Genomic DNA, 25,485 nt, shown 5'->3' with positions numbered 1-25,485 from the left:
GTGCGCGCGCCCGCCCCTACCCCCCCTCGCTCCCGCCCCAGCTCGCGCTGCCCGGGCGGGCGCCGGCCGCTGGCGCCGCTGCTGCTGCCGCCCCCGGGGCGCAAGTCTGCCGCCCGCCGCCCGGGACCCGGCGAGGGGCGGGGGCAGCCCCGAGCCCGCTCCCGATCGCCGGCCGCCGTCTCACGACCCCCCCCCCCGGGAAGGTCGCCCCCGTGCCCTCCGCGGAGCTGCCCGGGGAGCCCCGCCGCGACGAGGTGAGCGCTGGGCGGGGGAGGGAGGGGACGCCCGCCGAGGAATGTGCCGGGCTGGGGGGCGGGGAGCCGGGGTCCCGGCCGGCCGCTGGAGCCGGGTCATGTGCTGTTTGTCCCGCGGAGGCGCAGAGAGGTGCCAGGCCCGGGGCGGCCGTCGGGCGGCCGGCCGGGAGGGAGCACCGCGTCGGCATGGCCGCCCGCGCAGGCCGAGACCGGGGTCGGCGCGGGGATCACCGGCGGGCTGGGGGCAGGTACCCCCGGCCGACCCTCGGCGGCGCCACCCTCTTCCCTGCCCCATGAGCCGCGACGGCCTGACCACGCCGCGTCCCCGTCGTCGTCCCTGCCCTGGGCAGGGTCTCGGGGGTCAGGGCTGCGCTTCCCGGCACGGCCTCTGGGATCTGAGCTCCTCCCTTCCTGTCCTGGGACACACCAGCCCTGTCCCTTTTCCCGTGCCCTGCCCGGGAAGGCTATGGAGGTGAGGCCCAGCGGTCGGGCGTTTAGTTCTTGGGGCCACAGAAGGGGCCCCAGCATCCCCGTCTGTCTTGCTGGCCTCCACCCTCCTGCCCGTGGGCGTGGGCTGCTCAGCCTCTCCTCCCAGGGTGTGAGCACTGGAGCACCCACATTCCTGGGCTCCTGCCTGGCACCTTCCCCAGGGCAGTGGAAGCCATAGGGCTGGCCCCAGGCTGGGGCTGGGACCTGCCTGCCTGCTTTTGAGGACACCACAGTGCTTCCTTGTGCCCCAGTAAAGGCACAGGTGTTTTGCAGGGATCCCCCAACAGAGGAACCCTGGGGGTTGGTGAGGATGCAGGATGTCCCCACCCTCCCCTACCCATTGTCCAGGATCCTGAGGAGGAAGTGCTTGGGGCTGGGTGAGGGGCTTGGGGCCCACAGCCAGGGTGGGCTGGGCTGTACCTGCAGCCCTTGAACTTTGCCCACTGGCAGTTCCTCCCAGTGTGGAGGCTGTGGGCTCCAGGTGGGAGCTGGTTTCTACTTCTTGGCTGGCACTGTGGGGGAATTTCAGGGCAGATTTTATGTCTGGAGTTTTCTTTTATGTCTCTCCTGGGTTCCCACTTTGTGGTGTCGCCCTAGAGCTGCTCTCCCTGTCTAAGATTTCTGTCTTTGCCATCTTCTGTGGCTTCTTTCTTTTGTCCTTTCCTCATTTCGTCGATAGCATGACCTGGATCTTGTTTCTTCTTGTCTTGTTTGTCTCCCTTTCTTGCTCTCTGTGACTTTCTGTCACTCTGCCCCCTCTGCCCCTCCTCCAGCCACTGCCAGTATTTCTGCCTCGGCTTCCTTCTCTCTGGACTGCCCTCTGTCCAGCCTCTCTCTCTCCCCTCTCTCTGGGTGTCCAGTGCACTTGTGAGTGACGAGGAATAAAAATATCGCCGTCCCTGCCCTTGGGTTCACATTGCCTTCAGCCACTCGGGAGGGACCGCCGTCCTCCCCTTTCCTAACCTTGCCCCCTGCCCCTGCCCCTGACCTTGCCCTCCAGCCCTGGAACTCCGACCCATCTCTGGAGCCACAGGTGCCTCCTAACCACTTTTCCCCCACAACCAGGGTTTCCCCCACAGCCCCAGCTGGTGTGGCCAGGCCCCAAAGGTAGGATGGGGCTTCCCCTACGAGGGCCGGTGGCAGCCAGAGCTGATACAGCCCCCCTGGTCTGGGGCCAGGACTCCAGGTAACTGGGGCATGATGGCCCAGGTCCCGGAGAGCTGGGGTATGGCTGGGGAGAGAGGCAGGAACACTGTTGGGAGTCCCTGAGGAGAGTGACGTTTGGGAGGAAGGCCAGAGGGCCAGGAGCTAGGTCCTGGTGGGGCCGGGGAGCCGGGGAAGGGGGTGGAGATGCCGGATCCTGGGAGAAGACAAGAGGCGATGTCTGGGTGCCCCCGGCAGGCTCTGACCACTTCTCCTGTCTCTGTCCTTCAGCTGAGGAGGGTGAGAGTCTTGGGAAGCATGGCTGGGGCCTCAGTAAAAGTGGCAGTGAGGGTTCGGCCCTTCAACGCCAGGGAGACCAGCCAGGATGCCAAGTGTGTGGTCAGCATGCAGGGCAGCACCACCTGTGAGTGAGTCCCCGGGGTCGGCTGGGCACGGGTGGGGCGGGCGGGCCCACCTCGCTGGTCGGCTGGGCCGGACCGGGAGGAGGACTGCACTGGGTGTGGAGCAGGTGCCAATGGAGAGGGCGGGGGCAGGGCCGGGGCAGGCTGGCCTTTCCACGCTGCCAGTCCCGGTTGGGGGGGGTGTTGGCCTGGAGCCTTCCATTGCCCAATCGGGGAGGCAGCCGCGGTGAGGGGCGGGTCCTGGGAGCCAAAATTAGCCCTGGTGGCTAGAGTGGCGGGGGGGGGGGGGGGGGGGGGGGGGGGGGGGGGGGGGGGGGGGGGGGGGGGGCTAAAGGGGAGAGATGAACTAGCACAGAGGTGAGGGGCGGGATGCCTGGACTCCCACACCGGGTCGCGGGGGGAATGGGCGGAGAGGTTCGGAGTACCTGACCTTGGCCTTCCTGCTTTTCCTTCTGCTGCCCTGTCAGCCATCACCAATCCCAAACAGAGTAAGGATGCCCCGAAAAGCTTCACCTTCGACTACTCATACTGGTCACACACCTCGGTGAGGTTGCTGGGGTGAGAGGAGAGCTCTGTGGCGAGGAATGGGGGGTTAGGTCCTGGGGAGGGGGCCTTACGTGGGGTGCGTTGGCGGTGGGATGGGAGGACTGGAACCCTAGGGTGGCGGTGAGAAGGACCCTTAGGATGTGACTGGGACCAGGATGGGGCAGGAGGATTCCTCGGGATGATCAGGTCTGGCAGGAGGCTGCACAGGCTCCCGTTGTGGGTGATTGGAACCATGCGTGGGGTTTGCTCGGGCATGTAGAACCTTTGGGTGGTCAGCGGCAGTGGGGCCGAGACTCTCGGGAGCCAGACCCCGAGGACCGAGTCGTGTAGGGCTCCTGCTGAGTCTCTGCCCCCACCTCCCTAGGCCGAGGACCCCCAGTTTGCATCTCAGCAGCAGGTGTACCGAGACATTGGAGAAGAGATGTTGCTTCACGCCTTCGAAGGCTACAACGTGTGCATTTTTGCATATGGGCAGACTGGCGCCGGGAAGTCGTACACCATGATGGGGCGGCAGGAGCCGGGGCAGCAAGGGATTGTGCCCCAGGTACACGCCTGCGGCCTGGCGGGGCGGCGGGGGTCGGACAGCTTCCCCTGCCCTCTCTGGACCATGGAGCCGAGACCTGGGCCTCGGAGGCTGTTCCGATAGGGGATGTGCTGGGGGTGAGGGGTGGGCAGCTATATGGACTTCCTGGCCCCATGGGGAGGGGTCTTTACCCCCATTGGAAGCAGCAAAGCTTCCTGAGAAGAGCCCAGGCCTTGTTGCCGGAGAATCCTGGGTTTGGAGCCCGGTTCTGCCCCTTGCAGTCATTTTATCTCGCGTCAGACTTCTCTACAAGTACAGTTCCCCCGCAGACAGGTGTACGGTGTAGAAAAGGCAGATGTGGATAACTGGGGGCTGACTGTCATGCCCCCCACCCCTGCAGCACAGCAGCCTTGTGCGTCTGATGTTGGGGTGTGCTTCCTGCCTCACTGCGTAGTAGTTGGTGACTCTGGGCAGGCGTGAACTCCTCTGAGATGGCTTTCCCATCTGTATGGTGGGAACACCTGCCCCCTCAGGGCCGTGGTGGGGTTTAACAGCAGTTTCTCTGTGTCCCCTTCCAGCTCTGCGAGGACCTCTTCTCTCGCGTTAATAAGAACGAGAGCCCTCAACTCTCCTATTCTGTGGAGGTGAGCTGCGGTCTCGGAGGGGCCCCGGGCAGGGGAGGGACAGCAGGGACAAGGCTCCCCACAGTCTGAGGACTCAGGCAGCCTTGGGGCTCCCCCGGCCCTTCCTGTCACTCACAGAGGCTTGGGCAGGTGATTTCGTCTCCCTTCTCTTGAGTGTGTTCACCCCTGCAATGACAGTGACCCCCCTCCGCAATGACAGTGACAACCCCCCCCAACCTCAGGCTGTTGGGTCGGCGAGCCTGTGTGTGCTGAGTGCTCAGTACCGCGCCCGGGTGTCTGGAGTGCTGGTGTCTGCTAGACACTGAGCCGTGTCCGGTCCCGGGAGCCCGGCGCGGGTGTCCTTCCTGGTTCGCTTACCAGCCCTGCCACTCACTCGCCTCACTCTGCTCAGGTGAGCTACATGGAGATCTATTGTGAGCGGGTGCGAGACCTCCTGAACCCCAAGAGTCGGGGCTCTCTGCGGGTCCGGGAGCACCCCATCCTGGGCCCCTACGTGCAGGACCTGTCCAAGCTGGCCGTGACCTCCTACGCGGACATTGCTGACCTCATGGACTGTGGAAACAAGGCTCGGTGAGGCCAGCGGCTGGAGCATGGGGAGAGGGAGTCAGGCCAGGCAGGTGAGAGGCCGGGTGCAGTGACCACTCCCTTTCCCCAAGGACGGTGGCCGCCACCAACATGAACGAGACCAGCAGCCGCTCTCACGCTGTCTTCACTATCGTCTTCACGCAGCGCTGCCACGACCAGCTCACTGGGCTGGACTCGGAGAAGGTGGGGTTCCTCCAGCATGGGCTGCCTGCCCCCTTCCCTTGCCGGGCATCCCCCTGATCTGCCCGCCCTGCCCACCGCCCACACCCTGTCATCTCCTGCCCTACCCTCCACCCCCAGGTCAGCAAGATCAGCTTGGTGGACCTCGCTGGCAGCGAGCGGGCCGATTCCTCCGGGGCCCGGGGCATGCGCCTGAAGGTGAGGGGGCTTAGGAGGGGGCTGATGTCGGTGCTGGGCGCTGCGGGTGGTGCTTCTGGCTGGGGGGAGGCAGAGCGGAACTGGGGAGGGGCCTCCGTTGCACACATTCCTCATCCCTCTCTAGGAAGGTGCAAACATCAATAAGTCCTTGACGACCCTTGGGAAGGTGATCTCGGCCCTGGCGGATCTGGTGAGAAGGCGGCTGGGCAGGGAGCGGCTCTGGGACAGGCCGGGGGGCAGGGGTTGCAGGTGGGCGGCTCATGCTGATGCACTTCCCTCCCCTCCCAAGCAATCGAAGAAGCGGAAGTCGGATTTTATTCCCTACAGGGACTCTGTGCTCACCTGGCTGCTCAAGGAGAATCTGGGTGAGGAGCCCCTCTTCTCGCTCTTTACGCCCCCGCCCCTATCCCAGCTTCAATATGTCTGACAGACCCTACGCCACCCCTAGAGTCTCAAATCCCACAGTCGTCCCCTGCGGGGGACATCATTGACAGATGTCCCAATGCTGAGGAAAGCCACAGCCCTCTCTGACCCCGTGCCCACCGCTGGCTTCATCCTCCTCCCGCTGATGTGTCCCGAAGATGTCAGAGGTGTCCTTGATCTCACCCCTCCCCCCATTTGACTGCCTGCTTCCGTGGGAAAGTTCCATGACTCCTAGCTTCACCCCATCTCGGATGGTGACCCCATCAGACCCCTGACCCCGAGACCCAGCCCGCCTGTCCTTAGGCCGGACCAGCCTGAGTTTTGCGTGTCCGTCTTGCAGGTGGGAACTCACGCACGGCCATGATCGCGGCGCTCAGTCCCGCAGACATCAACTATGAGGAGACACTCAGCACCCTCAGGTGGGGCTTGGGCGGGAGCGGGGCGGCCGGGACCTGGCCCGGAGCTCGGAGGCGGCAGCTCAGAGCCTGGGCCAGGAGATAGGCCAGGCCTCCGCCGGACCCAGTGTTTACCAGTTTGGGAGAGGGAGGAAGATGGGCCGCTGACCCAGGGGCGTCTGGGCCTCACCCAGCCCGCCCGCCTCTTTCCCCAGGTACGCCGACCGCACCAAGCAGATCCGCTGTAACGCGGTCATCAACGAGGACCCCAATGCACGGCTGATCCGAGAGCTGCAGGAGGAGGTGGCCCGACTGCGGGAGCTGCTGCTGGCCCAGGGGCTGTCGGCCTCGGCTCTGGGAGGTAGGGGTCCGGGGAGGGCCGCTCAGGGACGCCCTCGTGGGGGGCTTAGACCGGAGAGGGTCCGCCGAGCACGGGACTCTTCGTACACCCAGCGGTGTGGGTGCAGATACGCAGAGGGGCCGTCACAGGCCTTCAGCCATTCCAGAGCCGGGGGGCCAGACTCTCCGGGGGCCTCGAGGACTGCCGCAGTGACGAGTGGGGATAGATGGCAAGTCTTGCATCTGTGGCTTAAGCAGTAAATCAGGTGAGGGAGGTTTCGGGGGCCCTGCCTGTACAGAGGGTCTCGTGGATCGTGGATCGTTAGAGGTTCCAACTGGCTGTAAGCGCGATGACAGTCCATGTCACTGATGCCGGGTGGTGCTCTGGTGAGAGGGTGCCTGACCCATGCTAGCCACGTCCCGCGTGGACTCTGCATCCAGTCCCGGGGGCCTTCCCACCGTGGACAGTCAACACCTGAGGGGCACGGTGGGGCAGGGGGCGGTCTGCTCTTGGGAGGAGCAGGGTAGGGTAGACGTGACGTTCCCCTCCTGCATTTGGAGGGGATGCTTGCAGAAGGGAGGGCAGTAGAGTCTTTCTTACCCAGAAGGCACCCGTGATGCGGGCAGATCGTGGCTCCCTGCAGCTGAGAACATTCTGATGGTGGGAGTCACCTCGCAGCCATGTTAAGTAATGAGCTCTTCGTGCCTGGAGGAGAAAAAGCAGACACCGGGTGCTCATGTGTCAAGGCCACAGTAGTGGAGGGCCCCTCTGGGCTAAGGTTGACCAGATGTCTTTCGGAGTCCGTAGGCATGGGGCCCCACGCACAGCTTCTGTGCATCTCCGATGAGCTCCCTATCTTTTCTGCCTCCTCTGACTTCTTTCTCCCCTCAGGCCTGAAGGCGGACGAGGGGGGTTCCGGAGGTGCCCTGCCAGCTGTATCGTCCCCTCCTGCCCCGGCTTCCCCCTCACATCCCCCTGCACACAACGGCGAGCTGGAGCCATCGTTCTCCCCCAGTGCTGAGCCCCAGATTGGGCCCGAGGAGGCCATGGAGAGGCTGCAGGTAGGCGGGCGGAGCCGAGAGGTGGGGAGCCGGGGTCTGCTGGGGGTCTAGTTCCCCGAGGCTAGAGTCGAGGAGGAAGGAGGAATCCCGGTGGCAGGATGGCCCCTGTGGCGGGTCCCTGTCCCCAACTGCCTCAAGCCCCACACGTTGTGTGCCCCCAGGAGACGGAAAAGATCATCGCGGAGCTCAATGAGACCTGGGAGGAGAAGCTACGCAAGACTGAGGCCCTGAGGATGGAGAGGTGCAGGGGGCGGGCAACTGGGGCTCTGGAGGGGGGCACCGGGGAGGGGAGGCTGGGCCCTGCGGGGAAGGAGTTCATGGGCCCTCGTAAGACCATTTGTCTCTCTGCCTCCAGAGAAGCGTTACTGGCCGAGATGGGGGTGGCTGTCCGGGAGGACGGGGGAACTGTGGGCGTCTTCTCTCCAAAGAAGGTGAGTGAGGGTCTGCTGAGGCCCAGGAGACTCTGGAAGGGTTGGTACAGAGGCTCGGGGGGCACGGGGCGAGCCCTAGCGCTGATCTCGGTGTTTGTCCCACACCTGCTACCTCCTGCGCATGGTCTGGCCTCCCTGCCAGCAGCCTGCTGCTGGTCTCGTCAGGCACCTGTGGCCGGAGCTCTAGGGATCGTGGATGGATGCTGGGATCCCTGCCCGTCCCTGCCTTATAGGAGGCAGGGGATCCAGAATTTGTGTTCACGGATTGATGTGAGCTCCCGTGGAATTCATCTCTGATTCATAAGAAACAGGCTGTAGGGGTTACCCCAGGGGCAAGGGGAGGATGTGGGAGGCTGGGGTGTGGGCTGGGATGGCCGTGTGTGTGCTGCCGCTCTACTGTGTCACATTTTGTGCTCTGTGCGTATGTCATGTGCTCAGACGTGCAGTCAGACGTGTGCTCGTGAGAGGGTGATGGGAAGACGATGCTGTAAGGGGACAGGCAGGGACGCAGGCGCTGAGCTCCAGGATGCGAGGGTCCGTGCCGCTGGAGACGTGTGGAAACTGGCATCCTGGGGACACAGTTTGGCACGTGGGCCCTGCGGGCCGCACAGGACATGGGTGATAGGCAACTGCCGGGGTGAACATCACGGCCGTGTCAGCCAAGCAGGGCACCTCTGTCTCTGGCCTGCCGTGGGGTAGGTGCCGAGGGAAAGGAAGGAGGCAGGGTGGGCGCAGTCAGCCTCGCTGGAGGCAGGAGGGGCCCTTGGTCTTCACTGGCCAGCTTGGCACAGGGACGGTCTGTAGACCCCTTGGCGCAGCAGAGGGTGCCACGGAGCCCGGCGTGGAGGCCCGCTGGAGCAGAGCAGGGATGCCCAGTCCTTCCAGGGAGCCGGCCTCGCCCGTCTGGTCCACAGCCCAAGGCTCTTGGGATCAGGCCATTACCCATTCCTGACGTGTTCATCCAGGGGTGGTCTGCGCGCAGACAGGCGTGAGCCACGCACACTTGTCCCCACGTCCACGCATGCCGCCTCTCTCTGGACCGGCACTGGGTCCCCGCCCCACGCTTCTCCAAGGACAGGATGTCGGCGTCCTGTCTGTACTTTCTCTCTGCATCTGAACACTCGAGTAGACGGGGGCCACGTTCACCCAGCCTCCTCCCCACAGGCGGTTGCGTTGTCTCACGGTCTTGAACTCTGAAAACCACGTGCCACTGCGTGGCCTCATGGGTAGGTTCATAATTGAGAGCAAAGTCTCCGAAGTGGGGGTTTGGGGTCAAGCAGTCGCCGTGTAAATTTTGGTGTATTTTGTTAAAGTGCCCTCCAGAGATCACAACCGTATTCCTTTCCGATGCCTGGAGCACCACAGGGGAGCCCATGCTCCCTCACCGCGTTTGGGGTTCTGGGGTTTGCAGGCCGCGCTGGTGCAGGAGGTGCGTCAGGGCAGCTCACTGTCGCGCCGCTCAAGTGGCGAGGCGGCACGCGTTTGCCCGTGAAGCGGCGTGCATACAGCAGGAGGGGAGCTGCTAGGCTCTGCCTTGGGGGGCCAGCTCCAGCCTGGAAGGCTCTGCCGGGGATCGGGTCTTGCGGGAAAAGCTAGTTTGTCTCCGAGAGAGCAGAAGGTCTTCCCGGGACTCCCACGCTGGCCCTGAGGATCTGATTTTCCAACCTGGCTCAGGGCCTCCTTCCCGGGGGCCGTGGGGGATGGACAGGGCCAGACTCTGGGTCCCCTGTCCCCAGCCACGGCCCTGGCATCTCCCTGCTTATCTGCTTGACGTATTAGGCTCCCAGGTACGGTTTCATCTGAACAAAGGGTTCCAGGGCCGAGCAAAGATGGAAAAGCTCTGCCCTAAATCGTGTCTCCTCTCCCAAGGGATAGATCACTTTCTGCTTCCAGGGCCCATCCATATCTGCTGTTCCAGAGCAGGCCAGAGGCTGCCGCAAGGGCCTGAGCGTCCTCGAGCCGGGGGGAGGGTGGTGGTAACGGCGGGGTGCCCGGTTAGAGCAGACGCATTGACACGCATCGTATCCGCCGTGGACCACCGTGGACGACGCCAGGGGCTTGCTGTTTGCGGCGCTCCTGGAGAGCCGTGGGCCTGGAGCCTGGCTGTTTCCCTGCCATCCCAGCACGCTGTGCTCTCCTGCCTTGGGGCTGTCGTCCTGAGCCTGTCTTCCACTGTCCTCGTCCCCCTGGTCCTCAAGGACGAGCTGCCACACTGTCCTCTGATGCCCTGAACTCTGATCTTTACTGCTCTCTGCCATGAGCACTGCCTTAGTGCCCTGGGGACAGGGACAATGAGTGAGGGAGCTGAGGGAGGGCCTGAAAATGTCAGAAACTTCCACGGGGCGTCCATTTCTCACGTGTGTGGGTCCCACCCCACACTGACTGTTTCCCCGGCCGAGGGGTCAGCAGCATCGGGCTGGGGCTCATGTGTGGGTCCCTGGCACCTCCTGGGGTCAGGCAGGTAGAGAGGCCGCAGCAAGTCCTCACAGAGCACGGGCAGGGTGTCTTGTGTTGGCGGTGGAAGGCTCTGGAAGCTCCGTGGAGAAAGTGACGTGTCAGCTTGAGACAGACCTGGAGAGACAGGAAGTGATGATTCTGACAGGTGGGGTTGGGTGGGGCCGGGACAGAGGCTGCTCCCTGTCAGGGAACCCGGGAGCAATTCCGGGGGTGCTCAGGGATGCGGGAGCCTGCTTCTGGAGCGGATATGCCACAATCCACAAGGCAGGAACACAGAAGGCTAGGGGCGCCCTGGGACGGGGCTGCAATGCATGGGCTGGGGCCCTGACCTGGGGGCTCTGGCCTGGAAGCCAGGGGTACCGCATCTAAAGCAGGCTCGAGTCAGGTGGCCAGGGGTGCCCCTGGAGCCGGCGGAGGGGTGGACAAGGGCCCCACTCGGTTGTGGAGTGTGCAGGCAAGGGGCTGGCCCCGGGCGGGGAGGGCTGAAGGAGGCTGTGGGCGGGAGGGGAGGGAGGGAGACTTCCTGGGGCTGGGTGGTCAGGGCCGTGGGGGTTATGGAGGGGCGAGGCTGGTTGTCCGGGCTGCCCGGAGTGCGTGCCTGGGGAGGATGGGGGTGTCGGCAGAGAGACCGTGGTTGGGAAAGGTGCTTCTGGGGAGGGGGCACGGGCTGGGTGTTGGTGCGGAACAGCGTCCTGCTTGGGCAGCCGGGAGTGTGGGATGGGTCAGGCGGGGAGGCCCCGGGTGAGGCAGCCTGGGCTGGCAGTGGCCGGGGGAGCGGGGACTCTGCTGTGGGCTGCCGGCCTGTTGGTCTCACTCATTCTTGCATCAAACTGATGCTTAGTGCTCTTTGGTCGTAAGAGTTGTCTGTGTTCATAAGAAACTTGACTGGGGAAGTGTGGTTCCCTCACCCAGAGCCCACTTGCAATCTTCATGAGAGGCGAGAGGCTGAAGGGGTCCAAGGTGGGGCGGGAGGGGATGGGAAGAGCAGAGGCAAGGGCTGGGGGGGTCTTGAGGTCTCTGATGGGGGCACAGGTGGGTCGGCCTGTGCAGAGGACTGGGGGCTGTTGGGGGGCCGGAGGGGTGGGGCAGGTCTGTGGACCATCTGTGTGTGTGTGTGTGTGTGTGTGTGTGTGTGTGTGTGGAGGGTGGTGTTTGGTGGGGGTCAGGGTGGGAGAGCCCCCGGGGTGGGGCACAGCAGGTAAGCAGGGCCTGATCCTTTTCCTCCACCTTCAGACCCCCCACCTGGTGAACCTGAATGAGGACCCTCTCATGTCCGAGTGTCTGCTCTACCACATCAAAGACGGCATCACCAGGTAGCGCGTCCCCTTGTCACGCCCACGTCAGTGACTCTCTTTTCCGGTGACCTTGCCGGAGTTACTCCAGAGCTCCAGGACGGCCGTCCACCAGGCTGAGCTCGCCTTCCAGGCTTTCTGAGAAGTTGTGAGCCCGGCTGCACAGTGGCCATCCCCTCCGTTGTCACTTTGGGATGGCCGAGCCACTCCCAGGGCCTGGCTTGGAGGGCGCGCTCCCTGATTTATGGGGAAACTCAGACCACCACATTCTTGGCCCTTAGCCTCTCTTGGTGCTATGAAGCTCCAGCTTCATAGTTGGGGAGCCAGTGCCGGCAGGGCAGGGGGCTTTGGTGGCAAAGGCCAACGATCCCCTGGGGCCTGGGGCCTCCGAGGTAGGTCATGTCCCAGAGCCAAAGGGGTGGGGTACCCCTTCTCCCACCAGAAGCATGACAGCTGTCCTGAGTGATGACCCTGGACAGGGAGTGAGCCCTCAGGATGGTCAGCCCTTGGGATGGGAGGGACTCCGTGCACTCCGGGCTCCCTCTCCCCTCATGTAAGATGGTGAGTCGGACACAGACTCCTGAGTCGGGCAGGTTGGGGATCAGACCCCAGCGTCACTGCTGCAGGGCTATGTGACCTTGGGCCTCTGCTTCCCGACCTGTGAAGCGGGAATGCCAGAGTGGCCGACGGAGTTGGGTGAACTCGCGTTCCAAAGGGGCATGGCGAACGTCTGGCCCGCGGTCAGAAAACGTCAGCCGTTGCTTCCCCAGGGTCGGCCAGGTGGACGTGGACATCAAGCTGACCGGACAGTTCATCCGGGAGCAGCACTGTGTGTTCCAGAGCGGCCCTCAGCCGGACGGAGAAGGTAATGTTGGTGCGGGGAGAGTGGCGCAGCTGCTGCACGCGGTCCTGTCCCACACTGGATACAGACTCCAGGGAGGGTCTGCAGCCTGGGAGTGTGGCCGTGTGACAGGGGCCGTGTGCCTGTTCTCAGCAGGGCTTCGAGCTCAGGTGAAGCTCTGGTTGTGGGCACCGGCCCCAGGAAGGCGGTTTGTGCGGTGGCGGCGTCGCCGAGGCCGACCCAGAGCTCTGTGCCATGTGTGGGGGTGAGCTTTGGTGAGGAGGACCTCCTGGCCTCTTCTAGTTTTTTTAGCCTCAAATAGTGCCCTGGTTACCTCCCAGGGAAAGTTGTATTTGTTTCAGTGGGAGTCTGAGTTGATCTGTGCAAAAGCCACTTCTGTCCCGGCCACAGAGCCTCTGGCCCTAAGATGCAGAGATTTCTAGCCCTAACCTGGTCATAGCAGCGAAGGCGTTTAGGAATCACGAGACCTACGGGTGAAGGCAGTAACGATACTCATGCAGTTTGGAGTGGTTTTTGGTTTTTCTGTTTAACGGTTTAGTTTTGAGAGAGCGCGCATCTGCACATGTGCACGAGTGGGGGCGGCAGAGGGCGAGGGCCTCAAGCAGGCTCCACGCCGAGCGTGGGGGCCGACGTGCAGCTCGAGCCCGTGACCCTGAGATCCTGACCTGAGCAGAAATAGAGAGTCCTGCGCTCAGCCAGCTGCTCTACCTGGCAGCCCAGGCTGTGTGCTGAGGTCACCGTCTTGTCCTGGTTCAGTGACTGTTTTAAGAAACGGAATGATTTGGGTTTACTCTGGACCCCATGGACTCAAGCCCCGGGAAGTACGCAGGGCAGGGAGGCAGGACACCCAACAGGGGAGCACTCCCTTGACTGAGCCTTGGTGGGGGCCCCTGAGGCTGAAGGAAGGGACAGGGAGATGGGGCGCCTGTGGTCGGCGCACTCGTGAGATCAGGAAGGGCTCCGTATAGGGCTGGTAGCTGAGGGGGACCCATGCCCATCAGGCCTCGGCAGGGCTCGGGGGCGGCACCTGAACGCAGTGGGCTGCAAGCTCACATCAGGATGGCCCTGAGGGCTTCTGCCGAGTTCCTGTTCTGGGGTCACCTCAAGCCACGTGCTAGGTGATAGCCCAGACCACACAGGGTATGCAGAGGGAGTGCAGAGTGTGTCTGGGGAGATGGGAGGCGGGCCTGGCCTGGAGGCTCAGCTGCGAGAACAGCTGCTGATTTTGGGACCCAGGGGGTGCAGGGGGGTATCAAGGTTTGGTTGCATGCAGTGGACGAGAGACGGGAGCCAGACAGAGTGGACTGGGCGGCCCAGTGGGACGGTGGCCAGGGAAGAATAGTGACCATCCAGCTCGTGCTGCTGCCCCTGGCTGGGGGAACTCAGGCTTGTGGGGGGTGGGGCACTTGCCAGAGTGCTACCAGAACCGGATCACATGCGCCGAAGCCAGCTCGGGTGCACAGGCAGCTGTGGGCTCATGGATGCAGATGGGGCCTCCCTGGCCCAGCAGGAGCAAAGCTGTCTCCTGCTGCCTCCCTGTGCCGCCAGACTGTCTGCTGGTGGACTTGTTGTCTGTCTGACCAGCCGTGGGAACCCTGTGAGCGCTGGGTACCTCCAGGGTATTTCTAGGACCTAAACTAGCACTTGGCACATGGGGGGCAAAGCGCTTGTAGAGTGAGTGAATGAATTGGGGGCGTGAGGGGACAGAACGGTACCCCCACGGCCCCTCCTGCCCTGTCCTCTGCCACCACCTTCCTCCTCGAGGTGACGAGGTGACAGATGTGGGTCTGGCTCCAAGCTTGTGCCCCGAGGTTGCCCCGTTCCGACAGGAGCCCTCCTCTGCCCGGAGCTGCCCGCTCTGCTTGGCTTCTTCTCCCCTGGCCTCGAGGCCCAGTTATCCCGCTTGCTCTACTGCCCACGGTCCACCTAGGAACTCAGACTCACGTGGCGCTTGCTTTGCGCCTTTCAAGGACCCTGTAAGGAAGGACTTGCTCGTCCAGGCTGATAGACACCTCACAGGTCGGTCACCTTGCCTGCAGGCCTCTGCTCAGGCTGCAGAGGCTCTGAGGTAGGGCGCTGCGCCTGGAGGATGGCGAGCGCCTGGTCTCCGCGTCCCAGCGAGTGGCAGCCTCCAGGGCGGGTGCAGCCCGAGGCACACCTCCATAGACATCTGAGCTGGCTTGGTTCTGTCTCGTCTGCGGACACAGTGCTCTGCTGGCTGCCGCTTGGGGAGGGCAGGCAGGGGGCTGTCCGGAAGGTGCGGCAGACAGCAGTGTGCTGGGGGCTGCGGCAGGAGCCCAGGCTGGGCCAGGGAGAGCGTTTGTGGGAAAGGAAGGAGTGTGCATCTTGGGGGACAGAAGTCACAGACTTCTAGCTGCTGGACACCGGAGACCCAGCCCTCGGAGAGTGACTGCTTTGCGGAGCCCCTGCTGGGGAGGAAGGGTGGGGGGCACCAGGGATCCCCTGCACAGGCTTCTGAATTGTAGCTGGGGCTCTAACCCTCCTTCTGCTCTTCCTTTCCTGTGCTGCCTGCCACCAGAGGGGCCGTGGCACCCCTGCCAGGTACTGGGGGTGGGCCTGGGGGTGCATGCCTGTGTTTTGAGGGTCCTGCAAGATGGGCATCTGTAACCATCACCCCTCTTCTCCAGGGTCTAATGGCCCCCTTTCCTCTCTCCCTCTGGCAGTGGTGGTCACCCTGGAGCCTTGTGAAGGAGCCGAGACCTATGTCAATGGGAGACTGGTGACCGAGCCCCTGGTGTTGAAGTCAGGTAGAGGAAGGGGTGCCGGACCCAGAAACAAGCAGAAGACAGCAGGGGGATGGGAAGGAGGAAAGTGCCAAGAAGTAGCGGGGAGGGACCCCGCTCTCGTTATCTCTTGTGGCTCTGGAGAAGCAGGACAAGGGTCCCTTGATTCCCTTTGGCCATCAGGGACGAGAATCAGCAGGGGACTGACTGCCCTCTGACTTGGGGTGGTGGGAGAGATGGCGTCAGGGATCCTGGGCTTGTGGGCAGGGCCCTGGGCCCTGTGGGCATCGGGATGGGTTTGCTGCTGTAGGGGAGCAACACCATCTTTCTGTGCTCCCCTGTGCAGGGAATAGGATTGTGATGGGCAAGAACCACGTTTTCCGCTTCAATCACCCGGAGCAGGCACGGTTGGAGCGGGAGCGAGGGGTGCCCCCGCCCCCCGGGCCGCCCTCCGAGCCCGTGGACTGGAACTTCGCCCAGAAAGAACTGTTGGAGCAGCAGGGCATTGACATCAAGCTGGAGATGGAGAAGAGGTATGGGGAGAGCGTGCACTCTGAGCCGTCTGTCCCCTGAGCCTGCGTCACCGGCCTCCCCACTGTGGTGGCGCCAGAGCCCCAAGCAGTTCCTCCTCCTCCTCTGCCCAACTGCAGGCTGCAGGACCTGGAGAACCAGTACCGGAAGGAGAAGGAGGAGGCGGATCTTCTGCTGGAGCAGCAGCGACTGGTGAGGGCTGGGCAGGGCATGTGGGTGCGGGTAGGGGTGCATGCACAGAGGAGGAGGGGCAGGGGGCACATGCGCAGCGGGACCGTAAGGGGGCGCAGGGGGTGCGTGTGCAGAGGGACAGGAGTGGGGGGCAAAAGGGGCGGGGCACACGCGCAGAGGGACGGGCTTGGGGGGCGGGGCATGGGAAGACACCGAGGGTGGGGGGCATGCAGTGGTGTGGTGCCGACAGTGGGGCACAGGGGGCGCACACAGAGCGCAGGGCCTGTAGAGGCGGGAGATGGGCCAGCGGTGCTTCAGCCCGACTCTGCTTCTCATTCATGCTGAGCCGGAGTAGGGAGCGGGCATGGCGTGGAGGGGTGGCCGAGGTATTTAGGAGAAGACAGGACAGGGCGGTGACTGGGTGCAGGGAGTCCCCCAACTGGAGTAGAGCTTCTTGGACTAGATCTGTCTGATCTTTACTGAATCCAAGTACCGCCTGTGCTGTCATTGACAAGATAGTGGTTTCAGCAGGCTCACCCTTGAGTGTGTGATCTGGTCCTGAGCGCTGATTGCCGCCGGCCTCGTAGACTCGGTGTAATCCCCGCTCCCGCTTGCGAATGGCGCTGTGCCAGCTGCTGTCCATGCGTCTGGCATCCTTAAAGCCTCAGCGAGTGTCTTCGAGGGAGGCTTGTTCCTTCCCTCATGTAGCCAAGCAGGGAGGAAGCACGTGGTGCAGCAGAGCAGGGGCCAAGCGTGGTGCACCTGAGCATCAGCCAAGCAGGGGTGAACCGTAGGGTACAGCCGGGCAGGGGTGAAGCAGGGGAGGGGGTGAAGCAGGAGGTGCAGTGGAGCAGGGGAGAAGCGGGGTGCAGTGGAGCAGGGGTGACGTGGGGGCTAAAGCAGGCAGTGCAGCGGAACAGGGGTGAAGCGGGGGGTGAAGCAGGAGGTGCAGCGGAGCAGGGGAGAAGCGCGGTGCAGTGGAGCTGGGGTCAGGTGGGGGCTGAAGCAGGCGGTGCAGCGGACAAGCAGTGAAGGGGGGGGCGAAGCTGAGCAGGGGTGAAGCATGCGGTGCGGCGGAGCAGGGGAGAAGCGTGGGGTGCAGTCGGCATGGCTCTGGCGCCCCGGGCCGCCCTCCCTGCCTGCCCTCACTGTCCCGTCCCTCCCGCGCAGTATGCTGACTCCGACAGTGGCGACGACTCAGACAAGCGCTCGTGCGAGGAGAGCTGGCGGCTCATCTCCTCACTGCGGGAGCAGCTGCCCCCGACCACCGTGCAGACCATCGTCAAGCGCTGCGGCCTGCCCAGCAGCGGCAAGCGCCGGGCCCCGCGCCGGGTCTACCAGATCCCGCAGCGCCGGCGGCTGCAGGGCAAGGACCCGCGCTGGGCCACCATGGCCGACCTGAAGATGCAGGCGGTGAAGGAGATCTGCTACGAGGTGGCCCTGGCCGACTTCCGCCATGGGCGCGCTGAGATCGAGGCCCTGGCCGCGCTCAAGATGCGGGAGCTGTGCCGCACCTACGGCAAGCCCGAGGGCCCCGGGGAGGCCTGGAGGGCCGTGGCCCGCGACGTCTGGGACACGGTGGGCGAGGAGGAGGCCGGTGGCGGCGGTGGCGGCGAGGAGGGCGCACGCGGGGCGGAGGTGGAGGACCTGCGCGCGCACATCGACAAGCTCACGGGCATCCTCCAGGAGGTGAAGCTGCAGAACAGCAGCAAGGACCGCGAGCTGCAGGCGCTGCGGGACCGCATGCTGCGCATGGAGCGCGTCATCCCGCTGACCCAGGTGCGAGGCCTGGCCGCGCGCGCCTCCCCTTCCTCCTTCCGCGCCTCCCCTGCTTCCCGGGAGGGCTTTGCATCCGGCCCCGGGGCGCGCATCCGAGATGCGGATCTCCGAGCTGCACCCACCCTCCGTGCCTTGGGGGACAACTCTGCATCTGTAACGGGTTTCCCGGGGGCTCGGAGGTACCCGAGCTTGAGAAGCCCCGTAGGAAGCGCACAGTCCTTAAGTTGCCACTGGGCACGCGCATGCGCCCCAGGGACCCGCCCCTGTCTCGCGGGGCCCTGTGGCAGGTGGCTGCGATAGCTGTCTGGCTGGGCAGTCCTCCCGCACTCCTCCTCTAACCCTGGACAACAGCCCTCGAGGGGCGCCTGGTCACCCAGCCCTGGCGTGCGCAGAGTCACTGAACAAGTGTTGGGGGAGTGCGGGGCCAGCCGCGGGGGGTTGCTTGGTGCAGTGTTCCCGCGTGCCCTACGGGACGCATGACCAGCAGCCACTAGCCGGCCCCGGGTCACTGAGGCTTACTTGCTCCTGCCATTTCTTCCTTGCTGGACCCGGATCTCTCTGGGCACCTGCCGCCCGCAGGCCTTCGAAAGTCTAGAGTGCCTTCCCCCCACACCCCCCAGGTGTTTGCTGCCATGACAGCCTCCCACTGGCCCCCGGTGGCAGTCCCCTTCACCCTGGCTCCTGTCCCCTTCCCTGCTCTGCCCTTCACCTGAATGTACACTTGTACTCTTTTTTTCTCTTTAAGATTATTTAAAGATGTTATTTATTTATTTGACAGAACGAGAGAGGGAACACAAGCAGGAGGAGTGGGAGAGGGAGAAGCAGGCTTCTCGCTAAAGAGGGAGCTTGATGGGGGCTCGGTTTCAGGACCCCAGGATCATGACCAGAGCCGAAGGCAGACACTTAAGGACTGGGCCACCCAGGCGCCCCTGAGATTATTTATTTGAGAGAGAGCATGAGTGCCAAGAGGAGCAGAGGGAGAGGGAGAAGCAGAATCCCCTCTCTACACCCTCACTGATCAGGGAGCCTGATGCTGGCTCAATCCCAGGATCTTGAGATGATCTGAGCTGAACGCAGATGCTTAACCCAGGTGCCCCCAAATGTACACGTTTCTACAAAGCACGTGGGGTCCTATGTTACAGATGCTCTTCGGAAACGTGAATAACATATGTTAAGAGCATGGGTATGCCCTTCTGTTGATCTTTTCTCGGAAGTGGGGAATATGATCACACTATGGAGCTTTCTCATTCACTGGTCCATTGCGTCTCTCCCCTTAGGTCTGCAGGGGACCCCGAGCTACGTGCTTTATGGGGTTAGCAGTTAATCCTTCCACCAGCCCTGTGCAGCAGGTCTTGTGCCCTGGCACACGAGGATTGAGGAGGGGGGCACGGAAGGTTACTGGCCAGAGCGCAGACCACAGCGACAGGAAGTGGCTGCCAGGATCAGCTGAGACCACTGTCCCAGCGCCCTTGTCTCCAAGCCCCTCTGGGACCCCCTGCCCTTCGCGGCTCAGCGCTCAGCTCTCTTCACGGCCCTTCTCTGTTGCCCTCTCCCCACCGCAGGATAACGACGATGAGAACGAAGAGGCCCAGGAAGCTGCCTGGGCCGCGCACCCGAGGACAGAGGCAGCAGAGGAGGAAGCCCCCGGCGAGCACGCACCCCTGGCCCCAGCGCGGCCCCCGTCGCCGCCCCTGTCCAGCTGGGAGAGGGTGTCACGGCTCATGGAGGAGGACCCAGCGTTCCGCCGGGGTCGCCTGCGCTGGCTCAAGCAGGAGCAGTTGCGGCTGCAGGGACTGCAGGGCGCGGGGGGCCGGGGCGGGGGGCTGCGCCGGCCCCCCGCCCGCTTTGTGCCCCCTCACGACTGCAAGCTGCGCTTCCCCTTCAAGAGCAACCCCCAGCACCGGGAGTCGTGGCCGGGGGCGGCGGCTGGGGAGGCCCCCGCGCCGCCCCAACCCCCTGAGGAGGTTGCAGCCCCTCTGGCTGCCCCTGCGCGCCGGCCTCCGAGTCCCCGGAGGTCCCACCGGCCCCGCAGGAACTCCCTGGACGGAGGCGGCCGGTCCCGGGGAGGCGGGTCTGCGCAGCCCGAACCGCAGCACTTCCAGCCCAAAAAGCACAACTATTACCCCCAGCAGCCCCAACCGTACCCGGCGCAGCGGCCCCCGGGGCCCCGCTACCCTCCCTACACCACCCCCCCGCGCATGAGGCGCCAGCGCTCAGCCCCTGACCTCAAAGAGAGCAGCGCAGCCGTGTGAGCCCCGCCCGGCAGGGCTGAGGGAGTAGGGGGGAGCCGAGGGGGGGGGCGGGGAGGAGCCGCGGCCGCCCCAGGAGCCCAGCGCAGGGAGGCGACAGGTGGGCGAGAAGGTCCGAGTAGGTGCTGGACGGTGTGGCAGAGGCTGGGCGGGAGGCTGGAGAGAGGAAGCTTGCACGGAGTTGCCAGGAGCAAACCAAAGTGAAGGAAGAGGATGGGCGCTGCCTCGGGGCGCCCCTCGCGTGTGTGTGAGTGGGGGGGTGGTCCCACAAATGCTGCTAGGGGTGGGGTGGGGGCCTGGGTGCTGCGTAGCCAGGGTTTTGACTTTCTTTTCAAGTGGGGCAAAGGGAAGAGGACCTAGGGTGAGGCATGTCTTCTTCCGGGCCCCTGTCTGTCTGTCTGTCTTGTCTGTGGTGGGCTTCTGTTTCCAGGGAGGTGGGGCATGGATGGCAAGTCATTACCCTCCCCTTCCAGGCCTCCTGCTATATTTGGGGGACCTGTCTGGGTTCTGGTTTGGCTGGGGTCCTGGGAGGATGTGGGGCATTCAATAAAGGTAGCAAACGCAGGGAGCTCGTTGCTGGTGGTGGTTCGGGTTGGGTTTTCATGGAGGTGTAGAGGGTCTAAGTGAAATGCACAGGTCCTAAGCGTGTGGTCCAGTGAGTTTTTACAGAGGCGTGCACCCTCACCGTCACCACCCAGATCAAGATTCAGGACTGCTGTGTCTTGGTCTTGAATGTTGCCCGTTATTTCCCTTGGTTTCAGCTTACCCAATGCTCCACCTCTACCCCGAGCACCGCCCTCGGTCCTGGACAGAGGAGAGAGGGAGGGATGAGGGGAGGCGGTGGGAGATCCATGCATCCATGCCCCACCAGCTGTTCCAGCTGTGCGTGGAGGATCTGAGGGCCACGCGGGGTCCAAGTCCACACAGTCAGCTCACTGCTGGGACCGTCTCCCAGCAGCTCAGATTCTGATGGCTCTTGAATGTGAACGAGTTAGTCAGGTTTCCTGCACCTGATTATTTGCATCTTTTTTGTGTCCCTGCTTTTCGGCTGGGTGTGTTCAGCCTTCCAGATAGTATATTGTCTTAATACTGTCCAGGAGGGATGCTTAGGGATTGCTTTAAGGATCTGACTTGGGGGGAAAGGAGCACACAGCATGGGAAAGGCTTTGGAGGTTACATTGTATCCCTGGCCTGCGAACTCTGGAATCCTCATGCATCCTTCCTGTTCTCTGGGAAACACTTCCACCCTGTGAAAAAGAGCTGTTTGCCCACAGCAGCCAAAACCACAGAATTATCCCAACTGCAGACGAACCACCGCTCTGGGCGAGGGCATACTCTTGGTTTCCACACCCCGACGCTGGCTACCTTTCTTCTGGCAGCTGTGACTGCCAGGTCTTCAGGGACCCATTGGCAGTGACCCACGACCTGGAATGTAATGGATAGGTTGGCGACACTGTTTACTTGAGCAGTTTATCATCCGGTCCAGGAGACAGAATGTGAGCAGGAAAATGATGGAATACAGGCTGCGGGCAGGTTGGGGCGTGCCGCCGGGTGTTACGGACACATACAGCCATGCCTGGCATGGGAGGGCTCACTACTCTTTTTAAAATTTACTTATTTGTTTTAGGGGGAGGGAGAGCACAGGCAGAGGGAGAGAGAGAATCTTAAGCTGACTCCACGCTGAGCACAGAGATGAGGGTGGGGCTCAGTCTTGTGGCCCGAGATCATGACCTGAGCCGGAATCAAGAGTCGGCCACAAAACCGACAGAACCACCCAAGCACCCTGACAGCTCATTATTTTATTTTATTTATTATTTATTATTGTTTAAAAAGAGCAAGGGCATACCCATGCTCTTAACATATGTTATTCACGTTTCCCCATAGACAGTGCAAGTATGAGCTGGGGAGGGGAGGAGGGACAAGCAGGCTCCCCGCTGAGCGGAGGCCGCTGACTGGGGTCTCAAACCCAGGACCTGAGCCAAAGGCAGGTGCTTAACCCAATGAGCCACCCAGGCACCCTGAGCTCACTATTTTAAAAATACAGTTGGGTTGTTTTCCCGGGAAGACTGCCCTATGTAAATGTGTTTTATCCGCTTCGTCCTTCCAGATCAGTGTTTTAAAATGTGATGAGCTTTAGGCTTAGAGAAGTGCCCATGGTCCTCCCTGCTGCACGTGCCTGCACTCCATGTGCATGCCGTCCTTAAGACCCTATAAACTTGATCCATTTCGTGTCCATTTTTCAGATGGGAAGACTGAGGTCTAAATAGATAAATGGGTTTCCTGAGGCCCTACAGTTCTTAAGGAACAAAGTTAGCGCTTCAGCCCTGATGACTTGACTCCACGCCTCCTGGACGTCACATGTCACCTTTCCTTCCAGAAGCCACCATGACCTCCCACTTCAGGGGTCTCACGTATTTCCTGAGTCTGCCTCCCGCTTCTGGCCTCCGCCAAAGAGCTGCTATCTGTGGGCCTGCCCGGGGATCATGGGCAGAGGCCGCCCAGTCTGCCAGTTTTCTTGCCTGCTCAGTGTGGACATTTCTTCACTTTCACCCTTGGTTTCCTTGGAAATGCCATTTACTTGTCTCTGTGTTCCTCCTTGGAGGGGCCTCCTTCCTTCCCTTAGTTGTTCGTCAGGACTTTTTTTTTTCCCACCTGGAGTCTGGGGATCTTGAATACACTTGGGGATCCCAAAACTTTCTTTGAAAAACAGTCTTTTCCACAGCTTTTCTGTACTTTCTGGCTTCTACTTTGATTTCGCTTGAAATCATTCTTTTCCCTTTTAAAGATTTAATGTGAGCAGCTGCCTGATGGCGTGTGGGTTCGGGTGGACGTTGGGCAGCTCCTACTCGCTATCTCCTGAGAGACCCCCCCGCCGAATCACCATCTGGGTTTGCACCATTGTGCCCTTCGTGTGGCGTCTGAGACCCTGGGGGTGCCCCGGGGTCCTGCTTCCTGTACCAATAGTGTTTTAGGGGATGCTACCCAAGGGAGGCTGGCTTTAAGCTTTCCACCTAACCTAACTTGGCTTGCAGGTTCTCCCTATGGCCCGGATACTCCGTGGCCCTTCGTCAACATATCCAGCCACCCCTTAAAGGTGACTCAGTGTTTGCCTCCCTCCAGGCCCAAGGTCAGCAGCGTCTGCCTCACCGCACATGTTCCCACGTCTGTCTCTCTTGGAAGGCAAGAGGGGACTGGCATCTGGGTAGGATGTCTCCTCTAAAGGTCTCGTCACCAAACGGGGGTTGTAACAGCTGCTTCTCTCATCCTGAAACAAGCCCACAGCTTAGGAGCTGCGGTTAACCTGCAGTGTCCCTGGTGGGCTCATCAGTGGGCACGTCCCCTCGGCGCCCCCCAGCACACCCAGAATCCCCGGAGAAGAAACATGTTTCCAGATACCTGGGAAGGTCTTGCCCTGAGCTCCTGCGGCTCCAAGCTGGTGCCCCACGCCCATGGACTAGCCTAAAAAATGTTCTCCCTCCCTCCCTTCCTTCCCTCCTTTTCTTTCTTTCTTACGGTTTTATGTATGTGTCAGAGAGACAGCACAAGCAGGGGGAGTGACAGGCGGAGGGAGAGGCTGAGCAGGGAATCTGGGGGTCATCCCACGACACTGGGGTCACGCCCGAGCGGAGGGCCGACGGTGTCCTCGGGGCGTCCCGAGCCTGGAAGGTTCTCCTCGTAACCAGGTTCTCGTGGGACCTTGCGCTCTCGCCGCTGGAGGAGAAGCAGCTCGCCTTAGGCCAGGCTCTGGGTCCGCAGCAGGGAGGGCGCACAGCCCTGGGGCGCGCATCAGCTGCTGCTTCCCTGCCGGGCCTGGGCCCGACCCCCGTGACGCCGCCGGGAAGATCCATGAGATAAAGCACGGAGGGCGAGCACCTGCGGGGGGCCCGAGGCGGGCGCCTTCCCGTTCCCTTGTTCTGAGCAGGGAGAGGAGGGGGCGCCGCACAGCGAGGTCGGCTCCGGGGGGCCCGACCGCAAAGCGTTTCTTCAGCTCCGCGGTCCGCACCGCTGGCACCTGCGCCCGCCGGAACCGCTCCCTGCAGCCCTCCTATTGTTCCCCCGCTGTCCGCCAGGGGGAGACACGGCGCAGGCTCCCCCTCCCCCGGGGGCGGCTTTCGCTTGCGCGTTCACAGAGCCTCGAGCGCGCCCGGCCGTGCGGGACCCCGCGGCCGTGCGCGCCCGCGAGACAGGCCGGGGGCGGGGCGCGCACGCGCAGAAGGCTGCGCCTCCCGCGTGGCCGGACCCAGTCGGCGTGAGGCCGGGGCCCTGCGGCTCCGAAGCCGAACGTGCAGGGATCGCTTCATCCGGGGCCAACCCTGCGCGGGGGCTTGCGGAAGGCGCGGGCAGACCCGGGTCCGAGTTTCCTTCCCGTCGGAACCTGCGCTGCTGCTCGGCGCCCCGGCCCCCCAGCAGCGAGCGCCCCCCCGGGAGCCCGCGTCCTGGGGAGCGGCCTCCGGGCGGGGCGGGAGCGGGGGGCCCGCGGCTGCTCTCCCGCTGCGGCCGGCGAGGCCGGAGGGACGCCCGCGCCCCTCCTCCTGCGGGTCCCGGGGGCGGGCTGCGGGCGGTGGGCGGTGTCCGCGTGTGCAGGCCCGGACTTCTCACGTCCTTCACCTGGTCGGTGCCCGGAGCCTCGACGGCTGCCAGCAGCCCTGCCTGGAGGTCCCGCGAGGCCGCCCGAGTGTCCCTAGGCTGTGAGCAGGGGCTGGCCGCGGGGACCCGGCCGGCCTGCGAACGCCCTCGGCTCCTCCCGCCGCGCCCAGGGGAGGCCCGCCCTGGTTCGGAGCTGCTGCAGCCCGCGGTCACCACGGATCCGCCTTCTCTCTTCCCCACCGGCCTTCTTCGCCCTCAGCAGCCCCGCCTGCCCTGCGCCTGCGGAGCTCCGGCCTCCTATGGAAGAGGCGGGCGAGCCCAGTCAGCCTGAATCTTTTCCTCGCTCGTCTTAAGCCTCTACTCCAGCCCGGCCCGTCAGGTCGGGTCCGGAGTCCCACCCCACAGGCGTTTGTAGGGGCCGCATCCTCTCCGCCCCCGGTCTGGGATCCCGGCCACTGACAGCTCACCGAGGAGCAGGAAAGGCCAGCCAAACCGGACATCGTACCTTCAAGGTGAGGGCGAGATCACGCCCTCTCCCCCAGAGGGATACTTCTAGAATACTTTCTAGAAGATAGCCCACGGATGAGGTTTGACCCTTGCTACTCCATTAGAAACTCACACTGTGTAAGGGCACCTGGGCCACTCGGTTGTTGAGCATCCGACTCTTGGTTTCGGCTCAGGTCGTGAACTTGGAATCATGGGATCGAGCCCTGAGGGGGGTCTCCCCGCTCAGCACGGAGTCTGCTTGTTCTCCCTCTGCCCCTCCCCCTGCATGCTCTCTCTCTCTCTCTCTAAAACAAAATAATAATAATAAGAGAAACTCACGGTATTTAGAACTCGGGCCAAATAGAGGCCTTGAGAGCCACTGGTTTGCAAGGACAGAGGAACTTCAGAGAGCTCCTAACCCATCCGCCCACTGTATTTCTTTAGAAATATACTTAGGGGGGCCCTCCTGTATGGGAGGCGTTCTGCTGTGCGCTTCAGACAATACCAAGACCTTAAATATCCACGTAAAATCCTCCAGCGCCTCTCCCTGTCCTTGGTCTCCCGTGTTCCTTCTGGCCTCCTGGGCCTACCACCAAATCGCTCACGGTTCTTTGCAGACATCACCCTGTTTCCCGCCCCGTGCCTTTCCTCCTCCAGCCTCACTGCGCCTTTGACGGGCTGCCTCCGGCTTGC

At 63.1% G+C, this 25,485-nt stretch overlaps 1 protein-coding gene across 2 annotated transcripts; it reads left to right on the top strand.

The window, feature by feature from the left end:
• The first annotated feature begins 33 nt into the window (after positions 1-33).
• Positions 34-20,283, top strand: KIF1C (kinesin family member 1C). Of its 2 annotated transcripts, XM_045083200.1 has the most exons (23): positions 34-254; positions 1,809-1,929; positions 2,178-2,310; positions 2,776-2,852; positions 3,219-3,398; positions 3,956-4,021; positions 4,413-4,591; positions 4,678-4,789; positions 4,907-4,984; positions 5,109-5,174; positions 5,274-5,349; positions 5,748-5,826; positions 6,018-6,163; positions 7,034-7,203; positions 7,365-7,444; positions 7,559-7,634; positions 11,325-11,404; positions 12,154-12,248; positions 14,930-15,013; positions 15,336-15,522; positions 15,640-15,712; positions 16,862-17,470; positions 19,033-20,283. In XM_045083200.1, the coding sequence occupies exons 3-23, from the start codon at positions 2,205-2,207 to the stop codon at positions 19,720-19,722; spliced, it is 3,309 nt and encodes a 1,102-aa protein (XP_044939135.1). In that variant the 5' UTR covers positions 34-254; positions 1,809-1,929; positions 2,178-2,204; the 3' UTR covers positions 19,723-20,283. The 2 variants fall into 2 exon arrangements, with proteins under 2 accessions (XP_044939135.1, XP_044939136.1); XM_045083201.1 differs by lacking the exon at positions 1,809-1,929.
• The last annotated feature ends 5,202 nt before the right edge of the window (positions 20,284-25,485 follow it).

The sequence above is a fragment of the Mustela putorius genome, unplaced genomic scaffold (genome assembly GCF_011764305.1).
Source record: "Mustela putorius furo isolate JIRA1106 unplaced genomic scaffold, ASM1176430v1.1 tig00000695_pilon_pilon_pilon, whole genome shotgun sequence".
NCBI classification, from domain to species: domain Eukaryota; kingdom Metazoa; phylum Chordata; class Mammalia; order Carnivora; family Mustelidae; genus Mustela; species Mustela putorius.
Note: the sequence above shows the minus strand (reverse complement) of the source record. Positions and strands in the feature narration are given on the sequence as shown.